This window comes from Chelonoidis abingdonii, chromosome 16 (genome assembly GCF_003597395.2).
Source record: "Chelonoidis abingdonii isolate Lonesome George chromosome 16, CheloAbing_2.0, whole genome shotgun sequence".
In the NCBI taxonomy this organism is placed as follows: domain Eukaryota; kingdom Metazoa; phylum Chordata; order Testudines; family Testudinidae; genus Chelonoidis; species Chelonoidis abingdonii.
The window spans coordinates 22443855-22466067 of NC_133784.1; the positions used below are offsets into that span (position 1 = coordinate 22443855).

Here is a 22213-nt window from a genome sequence, read left to right on the forward strand (position 1 = left end):
AATGACAGTCAACAACCCATGTAAGCAATGCAGTGTCTACACTGCATGACCCTAACTACACTGACATAGGCCCTATGGAGGTGGAGTTATTATGTTGGTGTAGTAGGACACTTAAATAAGCGGGAGCAAGGCTGTAGTGCGCACACTGACAACTAGGGTGACGTAAGCTGCCTTACATCAACCTAACTCTGTAGTGTAGACCAGGCCTTAGAGACCAGGACGAGACTAATGTGAGGGCGCATTATCCCCATCTGCTACTGCAGTGTTCTTACACCTTCCTCTGCGACATCTGGTGGTGGCTCCTGTCAGAAACAGGACAGCAGGCTAGAAGGACCCTGGGTCTGATCCAGCCTAGAGTGCCTACGTCTCCATATTCATTCCGAGCCTACATAACAAACCAATATTAACACAGATCCAGAATGGCCATTCCCTCCCCTTCTAAAATCCTGCATGTCTGCACAAAATTCAAGTCACTGAACCAAGAAAACAAGTTGCAGATGTGTGGAAGGCAAGTTCTGTGTGAGTGCATCAAAATCAGACTTTGGGGATTGGGGCCATCACTGCAGTGTCTGCATCTGTCCTACACACTCGAACAGTGCTCAGAGAATCATCTCATCCACCAGTCAGGAGCCTGGGAAGGATCGGTCTCTGCTAGACATTCACTGGAGCTTTATCCAGACCACTCTGAAACAAATCAAGCAACGGGGCTTCTCCCCTCTCCCTTGGGGAGACGATTCCACATCCTAACAGATCCCCGACCCTAGCAGGATGTTTTTCCTACTGTTCACTTTTTAGTTAATATTCTCCCATTCCTCTTAGTTATATCTTTTGGGACACCCCAAGCAACACCCCGACCTCTTTCTGGGTGTAGACACCTCCTAATTTATGGACTGTCCAGACACCTCCTAAGCCCTGTGTGCACAAGGTAACTGACACTTTGTTGCTGCCAATGGCTGGGACCAACACCTGGTGCTTAACACGCCTCCACCCAACAGGATTGCCTCCCGGGGGTCGGGGATCTAAATAGCTTAGAACAGAGAGTGCCACGTAGAGCATGTAAAAGCAACGAAGAGTCTTGTGGCATCTTACAGACTAACAGACGTTTTGGAGCATGAGCTTTCATGGGTGATGCATCCAACGAAGTGGGTATTCAGCCATGAAAGCTCAAGCTCCAAAACGTCTGTTAGTCTATAAGGTGCCACAAGACTCTTTGCTGCTTTTACAGATCCAGACTAACACGGCTACCCCTCTGATACGTAGAGCATGGTAAGGCCCACTGTTCTCCCTGCCCCCAGTCACCCAGAGGAAGTGCATCCTCTGTCCACAGAGCCCCAGGCAGGCAGCCAGCCAGCTATTTCCACAGTCTCATGACAAAGACATCTATTTCTGGCCACTGGCCACCATCAGGAACACTGGGCCACCCCTGAACAGGAGCAGCCTCTGCTACCGAGCAGAGAGGATTCCTTCTGGGGAAGAGGCTCTGAATCACCCCAGAGGCAGGGAGGAGGGATGAGTGGGAACACAGGAAGGGGACAGCAGGGTTGTGAAAGATCCCTTCTTTTCTGCTGTCCCGATTTGGAAAATAATATTTCTGGATGCTCCCTGGGGCCCTGGCGAGAGGCAGCACCCCCGAAGGGCATTGGAGGCCTGTTGGTCTGGAATTACAGACACATCAGAGATGGATGGTGTCCCTGGAGCACATTTTCAGGCAAGGCCTCTCTCATCCTGCACTGCAAAGCCTGCCTCAGCAGTCAGCAACTGGGCATGTTCAGGAGACAAGGACCTGATCTGCACATAACAGGGCAACCTTTCCCAGGGCTGAAATGGGCACTTGGAATGGGAACTGGGTAGGCAGGTGCCATGGGGGGCCCAAGGCTATTCCTCAGCCCTCCCTGCAAGGCAAAATAATTGGATCCACTGGCCCTGATCCACTTCCCCACTTTCAGCCTGTCCCCCAGAGCTGTGCCACGTGACCCGCAAGAGGTGTTCGTCCCCTTGCACTGGTTCATCACCACACATCAGCACCACATTGGCTCCATGGGCCCTGGTGAGCCTTGGCACCAGGAAGGGAGTGAGACAGATGTGACATGCAAGGCGCACACACACGTGCCAGCTGAGAGCACAGCCCGTCATGTGCTCTCGACCTCCAGGAAGGGATCCAGTGAAACGCACTGTTTTATCAGCTGATATTGGCAGCCTTTTCCCCACCAGACCGTTTGATCACTAAGCTCTGCCCAATGTACCAGGTACGTATGGCTGGACACACCTCCACTGCTGCCTCCCATATCAGGCATGCCCTCCGTGAAGTGATGACGTCCCAAATGTACCTGGTGTGGGGGTGGTACTGAGACGCACATCTGGGCTGTTTGCTCAGCCATGCTGGCTCCAGCTTGCCCTTGGGCTGTTGGCAGAGGGAACCTTGCTGCTTCCCAGTTCTAGTGCAGCTTGATGGAGCGGGACTGAGAGATGCAGAGCTGGTTCTGTATCAGGTACTTATATGGCCCCCAGTTCCACAGCAGCCATCGCAGTGCCTCCTGATCCCAATGCCTTTGTTCTCAGAACCCCCAATGTACAGATGGGAAACTGAGGCACAAAGCAGCTGTAACTTGCCCAAGGTCACCAAGGGAGTCTGGCAGAGCCAGGAACGGAGCAGGTCTCCCAGACTGGCTCTCTAACCGCCAGGCCTCCTTCCGTTTTAGGACTAAACCTTCCATTGCTGTTTCCCAAAGAGGTTTTCCAGTGGAATCCAGTCTCAGCTAGGCTTTTGTTTTAGTGTCAGCTAGGTGCACGGTGGGGGAGAGGAATGCCCAGTTCCTTGCAGAGCCAGGAACCCAAACCCAGCACCGTGCTACTGCATGAGAACCAAGCATTTAGGTGGAAGCTCCCACAGTTGATCAGGTCTGCCACAGCACCGCCTACCTGAGCTGGCTTTGGGCTAGCAGCTGCCTCAGTCCCCCCCCCCCCCCCTTAGGCTTTCCAATACCTTTGGCACAGGTTTCATATGTTGAGTCACACCCCTTTTTGGCGCCAAGGTTTATTAACAAAGGTCACAAGAAAACGCAAGAATTCCCCCAACCATCCTAGCTGGCTCCCAATCCTTGGCAGCTGCCGAGCCCTGGGCCTGCTGAAGCATTCCTCTGGCAGGCTTGTTCTCCCCACTCCAGCCTTCCTCACTGGCTCCAACTCCATGCAGGCTGTCGCCTGGGAGCTAAGGCACATCTCTTGCTGTGGAGGAACTCTCTTGTTCCTCTGAGTCCTGAGTCACTCCCTGCTCTGCATCAGGCAGCACCTCCCAGGGTTTCCTGCCTGGAATCTCCCTGCTCCTCCCTTCCATTCTACAGCCTTCTCTCATCTCCAACCTGAAGGTGGATTTTAGTCACATGACCTGTGTCTGTTCATTCCCTTCACCTGGGGCATGATTAAAGGGTGTCCCCTGTGGAGCAGAGCCCATCTCCCCTTAAAGGGTCAGTCACCCTGTGACAGGACCCAACTCCCCTTTGACTTCAACATGGGGGTTTCCAGGACTGAGCCCGATCCCTCAGTAAATAACAAACCTTCTTTTACACAAGTATTGCTACAAGAAGAGGGAGAAGAGGGGAACAAACCCAAGCAACACTGGCAGGAGCATGCAGAACTTAGTGCAAAGTTTTCTATATGGTGGCAGCTTTGGGACTCAGCTGGCGACGGTGCTAAGGATGCACAATGGAATGGCACTTGGAGCTCGGTGGGCTAAGAAACAGACAAAGGCAAGCAGAACTATCTCAGGGCCTCCCCTTTCAGATCAAGGCTGTCCTCCAAGGACACTGCCTGCACACCCACCCTGTGCACTAACAGAGAGAGAGACCAGACTACACCCAGAGGCACGCTCATTCCTTAGCAAGTTGCTGACACTCACCTCCAGTGGGCCCACAGCGCCAGGCTCCATCACCCATGCTCCTGCTTTCTCCCAGGCTGCCCCACAAGCTCGGTGGGCACTCGCCAGAAACATCCATAAAGCCCCTCCTGAACACTCTCTTTGCCCATATAAAACTGGACCTTGGCTGGACTGCTGGTTTGCTGAGACCACAGTCTATCTCACAGACCAACGCTGGCTCACTGTTTCCATCTACTCCCCCCTTGTCTGTACCCACCTGTTGTCTCTTGCCTTCTACTCAGGTTCTCAGCCCCTTGGGGCAGGGACCATCTTGCTGTTCTGTATTTGTACAGTGCCTAGCACAATGGGGCCCTGGTCCATGCCTAGGGATCCTAGTGGCTAGCATAACACAAATAATAATAATGATAATAGTAGAGAGAGGAGGGTTTTGGCACCCAGCAGAATAAGGGTCAGGAGGTCTGGTAACTGCCCCCAGCTCCCTGCAACTGAAGTTCAGCACTAAGGCCAGTTCTGGCCCTCTCCTTTGCTTCTTCAGCACCTTCCCTCCACGGATCTCCACAGGTCTCACAACCTGTTCTTCCTGGACAGACCCAAAAGATGAGCTTAGACACATGTAGGAGCAACCGCACTTATTCCCGCATGGGCCAGGGGAACCCATCCCAGAGGAACGATGTCACGGTGAGAAGCGACAGATGGAGAGTATCTTAGAACCAGCACTTGGCAATTCGGTCTTTGCACAGAAGCAGGGCTACTTGAATGAAAACAGACACCAAGGAAAATGTACAAAGCTGTATTTATCCCACAGCAGCCCCTACAGTTGGAGCTGCTTTGATGTGCTCCAACAGGAAGATCAGCAGGTCTTCTTCAGCTAAGGTTTGGTGCCCATGCTGCATTCTAGTCCTGCTGTTCTAAGACCATGACCATACTCCCCTTTGTTCATAAGGAATAAGTGGGGATTAAGAATCCCCGGGAGCACGCATTGTTCTGCCAGCTTCTCAGGTTTCCCCAACAGCCAGAGGCCTGCTGGCAAACAGGGAGGGGGGAGGTGATGGGTCTGTTTCCAGCAGCCCTTCCAGCTGCTCTTTAGAACTCTGGAAATAGAAAGGGCTCAGAGGTGGCACCTCCTGGGCTCCCAGCCAAGTCTCTGCTGATCTGTGAGCTGGGAAAAGCCAGAGGGGATTGGGCCTGGCATTTTCCCAGCTGGACAGCAGTGGCAGAAGTCTCTCAGTGAAGCACACAAGAGGCCCACGCCGAAGCCTCAGAGCGTGGCCTCGCCGAATACCCCATTACAATCAGCTAGGCCCACAGGCAGGAGAGACCTAGGCCACCTGAGTCCAGCCTCTTCGAGTAAAGCACAAACAGATCTCCAGCCTCCCTCATCTCCTACCTGGAATCTACTCAGCTTCCCTCCTGCTCCAGTGTCCCACAGGCTGCAGACCCCCCTTCCCTCCTGCTCTCCTCTGCACCCAAGCCTGGGTGCTTTGGAAACAATGGGAAAGGGTGATGGAGCCTCACTGTAGGCGTTAGGGTGGGGTGGAGGAGGACAGTAAATGGCAGTATTATACTCAAGCTTCACCCACTGCCACAGACCAGGTGGGTGTTTCTGTTAAAATAATTAGCAGTGGAATAGGTCCCTTTCACTTGCCATCATTAAACTTCAGAGTCAACTGCCGCTCAGATGGATGGGGGCAGCTCACGCCAGCAGAAGGATCAGATATTGAAGCACCTGCATAAAGCCCAGGTAATATTACAGACAGGATTGAAGGGTGGCTGTGGGGAAAACAGTCTTTCCCCAGCCAACGCCAGCAGCTTGACCAAGTGACAGTCTAGACCAGGGGTCGGCAACCGATGGCACGCGAGCCGTTTTTTAATGGCACGCGACTGCCTGCTGGGACTCCGCATGCCATTAAAAATCCTGCTCACGTGGCAAGCTGCAGGGTCCGCGCTCCCCGGCCGGAGCGTCTGGCCGAGCGCAGCAAGCCGCCGGCCCCTCCTCCGCCTTCCCCTGGAGCCCTGCCACAGCGCGCGCAGCGCTCTGGGAGCCGGGGCTGCGCACTCCCGCGGGGCACCGTTTGCGTCCATGGGGAAGGAGACGCTCCCCACTTGTCCGGAGCCCTGCTGCCACACGCGCAGCGCTCGAGGGGCGGAGCATGGCTGCGCGCGCTTGGAGGCAGGGCTCCAGATGAGCGGGAGTCTCATGGTGAGGGGTCCGGGGCCGGGGGTTGGGTAAGGGGTGGGGGCAGTAAAGGGACAGGGAGCAGGGTGGGTGGGATCCTGGGGAGTGGTTAGGGGTGGGGGTCTCTGGAGGGGGCAGTCTGGGAGCAGGGGGGTTGGATGGGGCATGGGAATCCCGGGGTCTGTTTGGGGGGTGGATAGGGGTCACGGCAGTCAGGAGACAGGGAGCAAGGAGGGTCGTGGGGGNACTCAGGGAGCAGAGGGGGTTGGATGGGGCATGGGAGTCCTGGGGTCTGTTAGGGGGTGGGGGATGGATAGGGGTCAGGGCAGTCAGGGGACAGGGAGCAAGGAGGGTCGGGGGGGCAGTTAGGATGGGGGGAGTCTCTGGAGGGTGTGGTCAGGAGACAAGGAACTGGGGAGGTTGGATGAGTCGGGAGTTCTGGGAAGGCTGTGAGGAGACAGGGGTGTGGAGAGGGATTGGGCAAGCAAGGAGCGGGGTGGGGTTGTATGGGTCCAGAGTTCTGGGGGGGGATCCTGTCAGGGGGTGGGGAGCGGTTGGATGGGACATGAGAGTCCAGGGGGTTCTGTCTGGGTGTGGGTATGGGTTGGGGCAGTCAGGGGACAGGTAGGGAGTAGGGTCCTAGGGGAGCAATCAGGGGACAAGGGGCAGGGAGGCGGGGTCCCAGGAGGGGGTAATCGGGACAAGGAGCGGGGGGGTTGGGAGTTTTGGGGGGGCAGTCACCCAGCTTTCTGCCCTGAGCCCTGACTGCCTCACACACACACCCTCAGTCCTCTGCCCTGAGCCCTGCACCTCCCCTAACACCCCAAGCCCCTGCCCTGAGCCCTGTACCACCCAGCCCTCTGTTGACTCCTTCATCCCCCACTCATGACCCCAGCCCTGACTCTGGCACCTCCACACATACCCAGCCCCCCTACCCTGACACCTGCACCCCCCACATCCACAGCTCCCCTACATCCCATGCACCCCGCACATCCTCACCCCCATCCTGAGCACCAAACAGGATCTCCTGCACCCCTACTCACATTCCCACCTGCACCCCTTGCACTAAATGGGAGCTGCCCAGGTAAGTGTCCCCACATCCAAACCACCTGCCCCAACCCTGAGCCCCCTCCCTCCTTTTAGCTCCTGGCCAGATCCTTCACCCCTAGCCCTGTGCTCGGTCCACTCCCACCCTCAGTTCAGTGCAGACAGAGGAAGAGAATGGGCCAGAACCAGGAAGAAGGTCGGTACCCACTGTATGTGGGCAGGGCTGGGACCCCAGACCGACAGCGGGCTGAGTGGGTCCGGCAGCCAGGATCCCGGCTGGCAGGAGCCGGAGGATGGAACCCCTGAGCGGCAGTGGGCTGAGCCGCACAGCCCACTGCCGGTCTGGGGTTCTAGCTGCTGGACCTTTCCCAGCTGGGGTCCCGGCCGCAGGCCCTGCTCAGCCCACTGTCGGCCAAGGTGAACAGAACTCCAGACCAGCAGCAGGCTGAGTGGGCCGGTGGCGTAAAGCAACATTTTAATTTAATTTTAAATGAAGCTTATTAAACATTTTGAAAACCTTATTTATTCTACAATACAATAAGAGTTTAGTTATATAATATATAGACTTGTAGAGACAGACCTTCTAAAAAACATTAAAATGTATTACCGGCACGCGAAACCTTAAATTACAGTGAATAAATGAAGACTCGGCACACCGCTTCTGAAAGGTTGCCGACCCCTGGTCTAGACTCTAGCCATTCCACCGCCACAGCTACAGCCATGTGCTTTGCCAGTAGCTGGGCACTCTTTGTGCCCCTCTGCAAGAGTTTAGCACTGCAGATCCACAGAGTGATGGATTTCCTCACTACTCCTCCGTACTGCCCTCTCCCAGCCACCTGCACCTCTCCATTCCGTGCACCCCCATGCTGTCCTCACTCCTCCAATCTGTGCATCCCCGTGCGCCTGCACCCCTGCCCCCGTGCCAACCGCACCTCTCCACTCCAAGCACCCCCATGCCACCCGAAGCTCTCCATTCCGTGCACCTCCATGCCGCCCGCACTTCTCCAATCCGTGCACCCCTGTGCTGCCCACACCCCTCCAATCCGTGCACCCCTGTGCCGCCCGCACCCCTCCAATCCGTGCACCCCTGTGCCGCCCGCACCCCTCCAATCCGAGCACCCTTGCACCACCCGCACATCTCCAATCTGTGTGCCCCATGCCGCCTGCACCCCTCCATTCCACGAGCCCCCGTGCCACCCGCACCCTCACCTCTTCCTAGCAACCACACACACGCACCCCGTCACCTTTCCTAGCAACCATGTGCACACACACACAGAGGGTGGAAATCATCTCTGGCTCCCTGAGCCATTCTTCATCTCACGCAAGCACTGTTATTTTGGGGACGATCATCTCACAAATCAATCTATTTTCCATCTAGATCCCCCTCTTTCTACTGGGGCAGCTTCATATCCCAACAGCAACATCCTATTAAAAACCGGTTTCCTTATCCCATGGGAGAGGGCAAACAGCTGCCTTTCATTTACAGCCCGGGCACTGGAGGAAGAGTTCATTCACACAGGCTGATGCCATGGGGAGTTTTTTGATCATGCTGCAGTAGCTTGGCCTGGCTTGTCTTTGAAAGTCTGCTGGCAGGCATCACGGGTGCTGTGCTGTGCTCCCATCAAACACTGCACTATACCTGGCAATGGACCAGGTCTCTCAGGCAGGCTGTGTTATCCAGTAGCTGGAACAGAGGACTGTGAGTCAGGAGTGCCAGGTTCTATTCCTAGCTCTGGCATTGATTCGCTGCATGATTTTGGACAAATCACATTGCCCCTCTCTGCCTCAGCTTCCCACTCAGTAAAACAGGGATATCCCCCCACCTCATTTCACATGGGTGTTTTGGTGCATTGCTCTTATACAATTCATGAATGTTTGAAGGTGTCTGGATGGATGATGCTGTAGAAGTGCAAAGTAGTATTATTTTATTAACGATAATATCATGCAACACCAGGCACAATGGGGCCCTGATTCTGCCTGGGGCCTCTGGGCACTACACCAATAGAAATCATAATTCCCACAAGCACTGAAGTCAAAGGGGGGTTGTGGTGCTCAGCCCTGCCCAGAATCACATCTTGAGTGCTGATGAACAGTGCCAGATGGACAGCGCTGGAGACCAAGGTCCCCCCGTTATTACCCAGCACCCAAAGCAGCTGGCATTGCTGCTGGCGATGCCCCACCCATGGGAAGTTGGGGACACCTCAGAGTAAGAAGGAAAACTGATGTGGAGAGATGGGAGATGAACCAGCTCACAGCAGTGGGGGAAGATCCTCCCAAAGGCCACCCAATGTACATGCCCCAACTCCCCAGCGGAGGCAGCACTAAGAAACTAATGTGTTGGGTGGAGCCTGGGCTCAGTGGGGGACTGAGCTCAGGCCTTCCAGATCAACCAGGAGACTGGAGAATCGCTCCTCACTGGAATTAGTTACCCAAGAGTTCTGCTGTGAGTGCACCCAGAACCCCTGCATCTCTCTACCCCCTGGAGAGCCAGCTCGTCTCTGTGAAGCATGAGGGTGCCTTCCCTTTTCCCCAGCTAGGGCATTGCCAGACCAGCAAAGAATGATCTGACATGGCCAGAGCCAAATAGATCCCAAAGCAGTAATTCAGACTGGACCTAGGGACCCTGCAATGCAGCCACCTCTGGGATGGAACAGGGCACTAACCAAGTTAATACTGCATCCCATCAAAGCTGGAGAGGGAATTTAGGGAGACAGAATGTCCAGTGGCTGGGACTACAAACGACACTCCTGCGGGGTGAGGAAGGTCAGAAGGAGCTGTGCAGAGCCCCATCTCTTAGCTTACCCAAGGGCAATAAATCCTGTTTGAATGTGGGGTGTAAAATGGGGGTCTGCAAACAGGATGGGGCCAGCTGGCGGGGAGGGGGTAGAACTGGGTGAACAAGGGACTAGCCAGTGGAACTGTGTTTGCAGAAAGCAGTTTTCAAAGGCACCTTTACAAAACTTTCCTAACAAGATGTGTTGCCTGCCATGTGCAGATCATTGGGGGAGGGGTGGAAGGCTGTGTGCAGACCAGAGGGAGGAAGTGGGGAAAGGCTGTGTGCAGACCATGAGGGACAGGGAGGTGAGGAAAGGCTGTGTGAAGACCATGAGGGACAGGGAGGTGAGGAAAGGCTGTGTGAAGACCATGAGGGACAGGGAGGTGAGGAAAGGCTGTGTGAAGACCATGAGGGACAGGGAGGTGAGGAAAGGCTGTGTGAAGGGGGAAAAAAGGAGGTGAGACATGTGCAGACATAACCGGAGCAGCCCTGTTGAATGAATGTTTCACAGATGCTCGGAAGCTCTTTCCTGGCAAGCTCCAGCTGAACAATGGCTTAATATAAAGTCCAACGACATTTTGCTGCGTCTTATCCTTAATACACACTGAGATTCCATGTTATTGCAGTAAAGGAGGAGCAGCCTGAGCTAAGCACCTTTCCCACGGACAGTTCGCTGCTCTCTCTGGGTAGCTGTGGCATGGCAGATGGAATTGTCCCAGCAGTGGTGCTGGTACCATGGCTCAGAACATCTCTTGCCAATGTGGTATTATGACCTGCCCCAGTGTAACCGATAACGTCAGCAGGAGAGATTCAAGGTTACCACCACACTGCCCCGCCTGCCTGTAGAGTCTGCTTTGGCCATTCAGTAGGTGGCGCTCTCTGCCCTTGGTGTTAATGCTGACCCCCTGGCCAGCACAAGGCTGGGGTCTCTGCTGCTGGAGGAACCATGTATTTCCCTTAGGTCCTGGCAATTTATAGTCACTAAGGCCTCTGTGGTACTGTTTGAAAGAGGAGAGGATGGTAGCCCCAAGTCCTGGCCCAATTCCATACACTACCCTTTGTCTCCTGTACTAAAGGGCTGTGTAGCCTTGCTGGGTACTGTTAAAAAGCTGCTACGTTCCACCTCAGAGGTGGCTGAAGCAGGGTCCCAGACATTAAATAACCCTACTAAAAGAAATTAAACTGATTTCAAAGGTATCTCTGTGTCTGCTGCCAGGAGGCAACTGGGAAGCAAGCAGGGAGATAATGGGGGGAAACAAGAGGACCCCCCCAAGTATGCCAAGAGAGCAGGGGTTTCTCAATAGCTTCAAGAACATCCATGCTGCTGACCCCAGCAACTGATCCAGAGCCTGTTTCCCTTCCCTGCTCAGACTGAGAGCTGTCAGATATACACTTCGCTGTTTAAAGAGGAACGGCCATGCTGGAGGCACCTTCCATAGGACATTTCTCCCAAGAGCAAGCTCTGTGACCAGCACTTGTGCATGCTCCCGTGGCTGTTACTAAAGAGATTTATGTTGGAATAAGGCGTTCATCTTTCCAGCAGCTCCTGCCATTATATCACAACCCTCCTGTTACTGATATCATGGGGCGTTGACATGGGAACAAGGACGTCAACAATCCCCAACAGCAGAATTAAGTTGGGGAAGCCGAGGGGTGACAACTGCAGTGAGAAGGAAGAGAGGAAGGACTGCAGATGTGAAGGCTGATCGGCTGGGCAGCGTGACCCTGTACTGGAAGTCCTGATTTTCCTGCTACCACTTGTGGAATATTCGTTCCCCGTAACTCAAGAGGCGCCACTTGTGAACGTGGGCCTGACTTGAGAGCAGATGCGCTGTGCCTAGGAGCTCAGGGAGGGGAGATTATTCACAAACAGCCTGTTAACGTCCAGTAGTCAGCGACGGGCTAAAACAACGACAGAGCTTTCCGGCAGCATTTACAATCTGGGAAGAGTCCTTCGGTCACAGTGCAGGGCAGTCAGCCGCTCAGATTCCCTGCCAGTCCCAACTCTGCCACCATCCTATTCCAGCCCAAACTTGTACCCACTTGGAGTCCCTCTCTCTTTCTCTTAGCTCAACTGCGCCACACTTTACAGGTGGCAGAAACAACCACCAATGCACACCCCCTGCCACGCTAGCATAAAGCCAGCCTATGGGGTCTACGTTAGCACCTGTTTCTACTCCCATCCTGGAGGCATTTCAGGAGAGGGAAGTGGCAGGTCTGGGGCAGGAGTCTACTGCACTGTGGCTATTCTCTGCTTCCCACATCCTATACAGAGCTACAGGATGATGAGAGTAAAGGGGCTGGACAAGGGGCAGATATGGGGACTGCTACAGCAGCTTGGGGCCTGTCATAAACAGATAGCTAAGGGTTAATGTTTCTTTTACCTGTAAAGGGTTAACAAAGGGAACCAAACACCTGACCAGAGGACCAATCAGGAAACCGGATTTTTCAACGCTGAGGGAGGGAATGTTTTGTGTCTGTGTCTTTTGTCTGGCTCTCAGCTATGAGAGGGATCTTTTCTATCTTCAAGCTTCTAATCTTCAGTTTAAAAGTTGTAAGGACAAAGGTAGAAAAAACAATAGGCTGTTATTGGGGGTTTTTTGTATTTACATGTGTGTAGTTTGCTGGAATGTTTTAAATTGTCTCTCTTTTTGAATAAACTGGTTTTATTCATATTTTCTTTTAAGCAATAGCCCTGTGTATTGTCACTTAATGCAGAATCATGTTTTTATGTCTTTTCTTTCTTTTTATATAAAGCTTTCTTTTTAAAACCTGTTGATTTCTTTTCTTGTTTCCCTTGTTTTATCCCAGGGAATTGGGATAACTCACTAGGACTGGTGGAGGGGAGACGGGAGGGGGGAGAGGTAGAATCTCTCTCTGTTTTCCTTGAATCTGTGTGCCTCTGGGGAAGGGGAGTAGATTCAAAGAGTTTGGATCAGTAATCTCTCAAGGTAGCCCGGCGAGGGAAGCCTGGGAGGGTAAAAGGAAGGGGGGAATGGTTTATTTCTCCTTGTTTTAAGAATCCAAGGGATTTGGGTTCTTGGGGTCCCCAGGGAAGGTTTTGGGGGGACCAGAGTGTACCAGGCACTGGAATTCCTGGTTGGCAGCAGGCTATCAGATCTAAGCTGGTAATTAAGCTTAAAGGGTTTTATGCAGGCACCCAGATTTTTGGACGCTAAGGTCCAGATTTGGGAATTATGCTTATGATAGGGCCACCAAGCTGACTCCATGACAAGTGCTGTCAAACACAACAAACTGAACAAACGGGGGCATCCAGGGGCTCTTTCCCTCCCACCTCCTCCAGCAGCAGTGGCCGCTGGGGACCATGGTAACTCTGGATGGTAGAACGTTTGCAAACAGAAGAGTGAGGCGTAAGTGGATGGCGTCCCCTTAACAGGAGAGGAATGTTGACAGTCAGGCTGAGTGACACATTACAGCTGTCTAAAGGCACCACCAGCCAACAATAAAACAGGGGTAGGCCTCATACATTCAAGGCAGCTCCCTGCACCACAACACCAGTCGTCCAAGCTCAGTGGGGACCAGAAAAGCCAAGCAAGAGCTATCAGTCTAAGCCCTAAGTCCAAGAGCCCCAACTCCCCAGCACACACACTCAGAGCTGCTGGCACTTCTCGCTCAGCATTCCTGACAGGTCACATTGGGTGTTGCTGAATCACTTGTGAGACTGTGTCTATATCACCAGCAGATGCCATTGAACAAGTCAGTCAATCATCCTACTTATCCCCCTGGGAATTAAGACTCAGGTTGGTTTACTGGCCATCCGGACTAGGTCAATCTCGATATCCAAGGTACTAACCTGCTGCCTAACATCCATTAGACAGTGATCTTCTCACCACCTCCTGAAGAGTTTGAGCCAGAGGGAACTATTTTACTCTAGAGGGAAGCCCGTAATAGGCTTAGGATCTCATCAGGACTCACTATCTGATCGTGCAATTAGCAAGCGATAGCAGAAAGTGCAAACTGAAAGTCTCAAGCACTTCTGAGGATATAAATGTTTTCAAACCTCATCTCACAGGCCAGAGGTGGGGTAGGTTAGAGAAGGCTCAAAAACCAGGAATAGGCAAGCATGTAGTGGGAGGAAGAGACAGTTTGCTTTTAACCATAGAGAATAACAAACAGCAGCCCAGAAGGGAAGGCTGTGCTTCCATCTACAGGGGGATCCAGTGCTTTACTCTCATGGTTTAGGACACCAGCCCCACTCCACAGAGAATCACAGGGGTGTTCCACCCAGCTGGGGTTATATGGAGATCCTGCTTATTTCTGCTCTCTCACTGAAACAGAACCTGTCAACACTTGCGATTGGACCTCCTCAGACTCCTGTCCTTACAGTGCCTCCATTGATACTCCATGAGACCTAGCCCAGAGGATTAGAGAACTCACCTGTTGGGATGCCTACAACTAGCCAGAGATCCCCCCAGATTGGAGCCTCTCTGCCATATACAGACTTGAGGCCCATATTTCAGAGCTCCACCCAGTTCCCACAGCTGTGTGCCCATCCTGGAGGAGTATTAGCAGCATGGCTTCCAGGCCTGGCCAGCTCCAAAGAGCTCCCATCTGGTTCTTACCGTGTGAGGGTTGTCATAGTAGACGGCAATGGAGCATAGCTTCGGAGAGATGCTGCAGCTCTCTGTGAACAGCTTGCCACACTCGCTGTAGGGCCCCACTTTGAACTTGTACGCCAGGCTGATGTTGCGGATGGGGGGCGAGCCAGCACTCACAATCACTTCCGAGAAGAGCCCCGAATAGATGGCAAAGCCAAAGAGAGTCAGCAGCAGGAGCACAAGCAATGCCCCAATCAGTCCGAGGAGAACCCAGTCCGCCATGGCCCCTGGTGTCGCAAACTCCCCTCACAAACTAGAGAGGAGAAAGAGGAGAGTTAAGCCAACCTTAGGAGACTGCAGTCTGCCTCAAAGCTACTTTCCAGCAACATCAGCCACCCTCCTCTTCCAATTCCTCTGTTTCCCACACAGCTGAGGAATAAGTGAAACAGCAGTTAAGACCAGCTCAGAAGCACTCAACAAATTAACCCCACACCCTGGTAACTATTCAGTTTTTGTAACCACATGCAAACTGTGCCACTTGAATGCCTCTTGGGAATTAAGAGGTTAAACGACCAGGGGATTGGGAGGCACTGTTTATCATTACCCAGTTACCAGAAGAGCACTGGTGCTCCACCCCCTTTCCCAAGATGTAACCAGGCGAGAACAACAACAAACCAGGTTAGGAAACCAGGACACTGAAGGATTTATTCATGGTACAATGGACTAGGCAGGTTAAGGACTACAATGTACGAGATCATTTGTTTCTCATCTCACATACTGACACAGAGCTTTGTGGGAAGAGGGCGAGTGTATGATCAACATGACTTTAAACTGTGCTTCACAGCCCTCCCAAGACCAGATCACTCTAACCATACCACAGCCAGAAGAAGCGAAAGACACAGTGTAAAAGGTAACATCCTCATACGTTAAAGAGGCACTGTCAAGATAGAATTGCATTATTTCTTCACCGGATTTTTAAATCTTAAAAGAGCTTTTAAAATGGCAGATGACTTTCCATCATTTGTGCTGTTTGCTTGCTGTCTTCTCTTCACTTCAGGCAATGAAACTAGCATGGTGAATTTCACTGGCTGGTTTTCACACACAAGCAGGCTGCTGTTGTGTTTAGCTTTCCAATAAGCCGGGGAGGAAGTTTCAATCGAATACAATAGAGAAAAATTTCAATTTTATTTTCCCGATAACCCCATATCTATGCTCATGGGGTTTTGAACAGAAACTGTATTTGGGACCCAAGTTAAATTCTGCAGCACCCCTTTAACTACATTGGACAAATTTACTTCTGAAAAAACAGTTCCACCTTGTTTGTTTATTCAGCCTCATATTGACCACAAATCCTGCTGCCATCCTCATCAATGCAAGCACAGCCAGGACCAAACACTTCAAAGTCAGCAAGATCCATCCCTGGTCTAACTCCACTCACTGCAGGGGGATTAGACTGGGGTGAATTTGACTCATCGTGTCTTATGTTCCAACTCACCTAAAAGTCAGAAGGCTAGAGCCTAGCAACAGCTCATGCTCTCTGCTAGACTCCTGACCAATGATCCAGGTTCCTAAAACAGGAGGGAGATAGTATAATTATTTCCTTTATTAATATCTGCAGCATGAAAACCACCCCTCTCCCCCACCACACACACACACACTTTAGAAATAAACAGCCACCCCAACTACTTTACACGAGTGTTGTTGTGCTCCCTTTGCCCCCTTGAGATGAATGGCATGTCCCTTTAGTTTGAGATTGTTTAGTCACATCAGAGATGGCTGAGGAACTCTTCACAAAGAGATCACTTTGGAAAGCTGCAAATCTCCCTGCAGCATTGGAGAGGAATTTAAAAAGAAAGACTTAGAGAGATTTCTTTCCAAAATCTAAGATCAAACATTTCATGACAGGAAAGGCCAGATGGCATGGCCTGAGCTAACAATAGCACAGAGGGGTGCTCTGCAAACCTTCCCAGCTCCACCAATGCACCTCAAGATATGTCCACTGTGCAGCTGGGAGCATGCCTCCCAGTGCAGGGGACAGATTCATGCTAATTCTGCTCCAGCTAAGAACAACAACAGGTCTAGGTAGCATAGGCAGCGTCTCAAGCTAGCCACCTGACTACAAGCCTGCCCAGACCTCCTGGGTACATACTTGGGTAGCTAGCAAAGGGGCAAAACTTCAGCCAAATTCTGCTATTAATTAAATCTGGGGCAAATCTGCAGGAACTCTGTTGCAATCAATTGTTATTCTGGAGCAACACTCAGGTAACAGAGTGCAGAATTTGGCCCTATGTTTTTATTTGTTTCTAAAGCTTACTCAACACAAATGTTAGTAATCAAATTACACCATTTATACCACATCCACACAAATAAGCCTCACACAAAGGAAAAAGAAGAAAGGAAGCTTGCCACACAGAACAATTGAGACAGGGCTACAATCTGTGCTGGTCAAAAATTAGGAAGAGGCAAGTGAACTGAACCCCCAAGTAGTTAATCAGCTCATCCACTGAACAGAGGTTACCGAATTGCACAGAAACTGGAATCTGTTATCAAATCCCATTTACCCCCTTCTCTACTCATACAGCTGTTCAGTTTCTCCCCAGTTCCCAACCTGTCTTGTTTATTTCATTTGTGTTCTGCTTCCTGGTTCATGTGCACCAGCCTGATGAGGTCACAACTCATGCACAGTCTGGGAAGCTAACATGCATTTTTCCTTCCATTCCTTAAAGAGCCACTGATGCTCGATGGAAAAGTTTGGAACACATTCACTTTGGCAGCAATTCTGCCTGGGTGTCGATGTTTTGTCTGGAGGGAAAGGAGAAGGCAGAACGGGGCTGTTTCTAGGATTCCAGGGATCAAAACAGATTCTCTACTCCTTTTGGAGTTTGTCCACTCCAGCTTCTTATTCCATACCTGAGTAGTAATCTCCTGTGACAACTGTTCAGCTAATTGTAATGACACAAACAGAGGATTATGGCTTCAGGTAAGGACTAAACAACTGAAATGGAATGAGCCCTTGGGCTCTGACGCCACTGGGATCCAACAATATGGTTTACAAATCAGGGCAAATCACGTTTGTTGCTAGGCTGGTTTTTCTGACCAGCATGGACTGGGATTTTTTATTCAAATAAGATCCAGGCTCACTATTGGGGCTTTCCTTAAATTGGTAAATGTTGGTATTGTCAATTTTTGCTTCCATTCAAAGACTGACAAAGAAACACCTATGTTCACAGCTAGAGAAAAATTGGGTTTTTTATTTTAAATACTGTTTGGGTTTTCCTGAAAGTTGCACTATAAAGAGTTACACACACCCACGTACCATGGTGATGGGTGCTAGAGAAAAAACCCAGAGAGCCCAAGGCATTGGGGGGGGGGGGAGATTTGGGGGGATGATCAATGCAGGAGGGGACACTGGACACCCTCAGGAGAACTTTGACACGCTGAGTATTTGGCTGTTCCTCAAACAAAAAGAGATGCAGACATCTTTGGGGCTAGTCAAACACCTGGCCCAGCAAGACTGGCCCCACAGCGAGTCCCCTTCCGGACACACCGGATGCCACTCCGCCAGACACGCTGCTGGCCCCATGGACTCGAACGCTGCATGTCAGTCCTGCTCCTTGGGACACACTGCTGAAAGCCTGGGATTGCCCAGCGCACGTCAGTCCCCGCAATGACCCACACCCCACCGTGATCCACTTGCAGGCTGGGCTACAAGGGCTTATGAGCTCTGAGTGTCAGTCTCCTCCCGAAGCCAGAAGGGATCCCCCCGGTGCCCGTCTCCACACGGGATTTGCCGGGCCCGTTCCCCTTGGGGGCAGGTCCGCGCCCAACTCACCCCGCGGCGGTGGCAGCAGGGCCGGTGTCTCAGCGCTGCCCGCTCCTGCCTCGGTCTCAGGCGCTGCTGAGGCGGCGCTCGGGGGCGCGCCCGGGCGGGCGGGCAGCAAGGCGATCCCCAGCTTCACCACGGCCCCCACACAGGAGCGCGGGTCCCGGCGGGACAGAGCGTGCGCGGGCACGGCCTGCCTGCGGGCGGGCTCCGCGCTGGGCGTGGCCCTGCCCATCCCCAGGGGGTGCCTGGGTAGGCGGCACAGGGGCTCCTTGGTGGCCCCGTCACAGTCGGTAGAGAGCTTCTCTGGGGTGGCCCCACCCTAGCCAGCTGGGGGCGGAGGTCTCGGGGGTTGTACCATCCCAGCCACAGGGCGGGTCTGTCTCTGGGGTGGTGCCATCTCAGCCGCCGGGGGAGGGCGTATCTGGGGTGGCCCTGCCCTATGCAGTAGGGGAAGGGGGTCTCTGAGGTGCCACGGCCTTGGTCTGGAGGGGTGGCTGGGCTGGCCGCTTTTGGAACCAGCCCCATCGGTGGGTGAGCCTGAGGGGGCACCGCCAGTCTGTGGGGAAGGATCGATTCTCAAGGCAGTATTCCGATCTGAGGGGGCTCGTCTGTCCCTGGGCTACCTCCCAGCTCTGCTCCCCAGCCAGCCCAAATGAGAGCCAGACACTGGGGGGCAGAAAGAACGGGAGTGAGACCCCACACGGTGGCAGCCTGGAGCAGGGCGATGGGGCAAAACTGTGCTGTTGGAGGAGCATCTAAGGCTGGGGCCATGCAACTTATGGGGCGGCCTTTTACTGTGGTGCTATAGGAGGAGATCTCTAGCCTTGTATTGGGCTGTCACAGATATATGCCAGGCTGACACGCTGGTATCCAAGGAGAGTACCCTAGCCCGGTAGAATTGGTTCAGGGCGCACTGTGTTGCCAGAAGAGGGCTCCAGCTGGGCCTGGTGCAATCAAGAGATGGGGTGCAGAAGCATTTGTGGAGTTCCCCCTCTCCCACCAGGCAAGGGTGGTATTCTCAGAAGAGTAACCCCAGCCTAACACAGAAGAATGGCAGAAGTGTCCCTCTGGCAAGGTGACATCAGGAAAAAGCACCCCACTGTTATCCCCCAACAACCTAACCTGCACCAACAGTCATTTTTATATTGGAATATTATTTAAAAGTTGACTAGAAAAGGATGTGAAAGTCCCCATAGCTCTGTCACAGTGAAACAGGAAGTGGCAGCAGAACTAACTCACACGTGGATGTCAGTCAGCGATAAGCATCATAGAAATGCCTATAAATAAATATTCTGAAAATGTAATCCAAAACCAACTGATTGTCTACCACACAATGTTCATCACTGGAACAGCAGGGGACCTAACAAAATAATCAATATCAGAGTATAAAGGCTCACATGAGATCTAGTTTCCTCCCACCAGAGGACTTCAGTGTAAGGAAATACTATGTTTCTGTGCCAGGACTATGATAGGAGCTGTTAAATTCTTCTCATTTCCTGCTGCATGATGTCTAGACCTGCAAGACTGAGCTATGTGGTGATCAGTCTGGTGAATCCAAATGGCCTCCACCCAATAACAGATTTGGGCATGTCCTGTCAGGAGATGTTTTTCACCCACTTCACATGTGCTGTATCGAGACTGGTTTGGCTACCCTCTTGAGGGTACTGTTAATCAGGAGGACACCAGGGGCCTGGGCCAGCTGAGTCTCACCAGAATTCATATACAGAGATCTAGAAAGTGAAATGTGCACGTGGCTAGTGAAACCCAGAAGAGAGGTTTGGGAGCACATTATTGATGGGGAATGTTAATGCCTCCCTTCTGGAGAGCAAGATGCTAAATATCCTGAAGGAATGATCAGGACTTTGCTCAAGACATTTATTGTTAATGACTTCAGCCATTACCACTCTGCCTCAAACCTTCCCTTTATTAGACAGGTCAAAGAATGGCTTGATGACAGTCAAACCTGGTGATTGTCTTCAAATATATTACGGGCAGTCATAAAGAGGATGGTGATCAATTGTTCTCTGCGCCTACCAAAGGTAGGGCAAGAAGTAATCAGCTTAATCTGCAGCAAGGGGGATTTTGATTGGATATTAGGAAAAACTTACTAAATTAAAGAATATGTATGAAGAGGTTTCTTCCAAGGGAGGTTGCAGAATCCCCATTATTGGAGGTTTTTAAGAACAAGTTGGACAAATTCCTATCAGGGATGGTCTAGGTACATGTAGTCCTGCCTTAGCATGCGGAGATGGGCAATGACCTGTTGGGGTTCCTTCCAGCCCTACCTTTCTATGATTCTGTGGCAGCTCAGGGTTTACCTGGATTCCTCTGTTCCTTGGCTCAGCCACTATGGTTTCAGACCTGGCTAGGGTAGGGAGGTATCCTTAGTTGATGCTCTTCCTCCTCCAATCACTGAATAAAAGTCAGTGGTCATGCTGATGTTGTTAGCTCTATCAGCAGCCTTTGACAAGATGTGGTTGACTCATGGGGTCTGGCAAGAGTGAGCAGAGTTGTTCTTTAATGGCTACACTTCTTCTGTCTGAGAGTTTTCAGAGGGTGGTGCCTGTTTATATGCCATGGCACAGAACTTCACTCCATCCCACCTCTTTTCCAATGTGTGTGTGAGATGCATATGAGACCAGTTTGGGGCTGCAGAGCAATCCACATGTCAGTAATACTCAGTTCAATGCCTTCTTTTCGCCAGATCCGGGCAGTGCTTTCCCACTGCCTGGCTAAAAGTGAAAATGGCTCATTAGGGTGGAAAAGACAGACCTGATGCTTGTTGACAGGGGAAGTAACATGCACAGTGACAGGCGGTTGGGTCTGCTCTATCTGCTGCAGGACTTTATCCAGGTTCATGCTCTGTGGGTAATTTTGAGCTCCCAAGTGGCCTTCGATTCCCAAGTGACACTGATGGCTCATTTTGCAGCAGATTACTAAGAGGCTGCAGTGTTCCTTGCTGCCACAGACTTCACCCAGCCAGCATGGCCCTTATCCCCAAAGGCTGGACTACAACTTTACTATGCTCAAAGACCATGCAGGAGCTTTAGCTAGTGCAGAACATGGGATCCTGACAGTTTAATGGAGTGAATTAGTGTAACCACACTGCACCTGTGCTAGCATCGCATCTGCTTCCAGGGGCAGTTCAAGGTGTTGGTTCTAGGAGCATCAGTGGGAGAGTGTGAGCAGGGCAAGAGGCAGGAAAGCTTATTTCAGTATAATAACTTAGAATAATACTTTACCATGATCTAGCCCCTTTCTTCCAAGGAGCTCAATGCATTTTAAACATTTGAATTACATCTCAAAGGCTTTCTTGGAATTAGGTATTATACCTTCTTTACTGGGAGGAGAAGGGGGATGTTACAGGGAAATTAAGTGCTTTGCCTGAATGTACCCAGTGAGTGAGAGCATTCCTGCCCTCCAGCCCTGAAGTTTATTTAGCCCTGGATGTGCTTTAACCTAAAAACCAGAACACACACACAATTTATCTAACTAATCTAGCAAATCCTGAGGGGTTTGATTACACTGCTCTACAGCCAAAATGCTTCTGAAATAAATGTAGTCAAACTTTACTAATTCTGGGTCACTGAGAATGAAAGTGATGCTTAAAATTGTTGATTGGCTCTAGTCTAGCTGTTGGAGCAGATTCCCTGCCTCTCGTACCAGACGCCTGATAGTTGTTAATTTCGCCCTCGGACTGTGCTTAGATCCACTAAAACCAATTGAACAACCGCTACATGCATTTATCATAATTCTAATCTAGGCAGATCCTTAGGGTTTGCATTTACACTGCCTCACTCGCAGATGCTTCTGGAGAGAAATGTAGTTCACCTTTATACTCCTTGGTGTCACTGAACTGTAAATGGTCCTGGAGAGGAGTGCTTGATTGGCTCTACGTTTAGATGTTCGGAGCTGCCAGTAACATAAAACAGTGGTGAAGTCTCCTGTCCAGGCT

General features: G+C 51.8%; 1 protein-coding gene across 2 annotated transcripts in view; it reads right to left on the bottom strand.

Annotated features, from left to right (window-relative positions):
* The window catches only part of TEX264 (testis expressed 264, ER-phagy receptor), a 151929-nt gene extending 133479 nt beyond the window's left edge, over positions 1 to 18450 (bottom strand). The window contains exons 1-3 of one of the 2 annotated variants that reach the window (XM_032791133.2): positions 18265 to 18450; positions 15928 to 16000; positions 14457 to 14745 (exon numbers count right to left, since the gene is read on the bottom strand). In XM_032791133.2, coding sequence (XP_032647024.1) covers positions 14457 to 14714 — 258 coding nt within the window. In that variant the 5' untranslated portion in view covers positions 14715 to 14745; positions 15928 to 16000; positions 18265 to 18450. The remainder of the gene's footprint in view (positions 1 to 14456; positions 14746 to 15927; positions 16001 to 18264) is intronic. The other variant, XM_032791143.2, reaches the window with a different exon arrangement.
* Positions 18451 to 22213: the final 3763 nt, after the last annotated feature.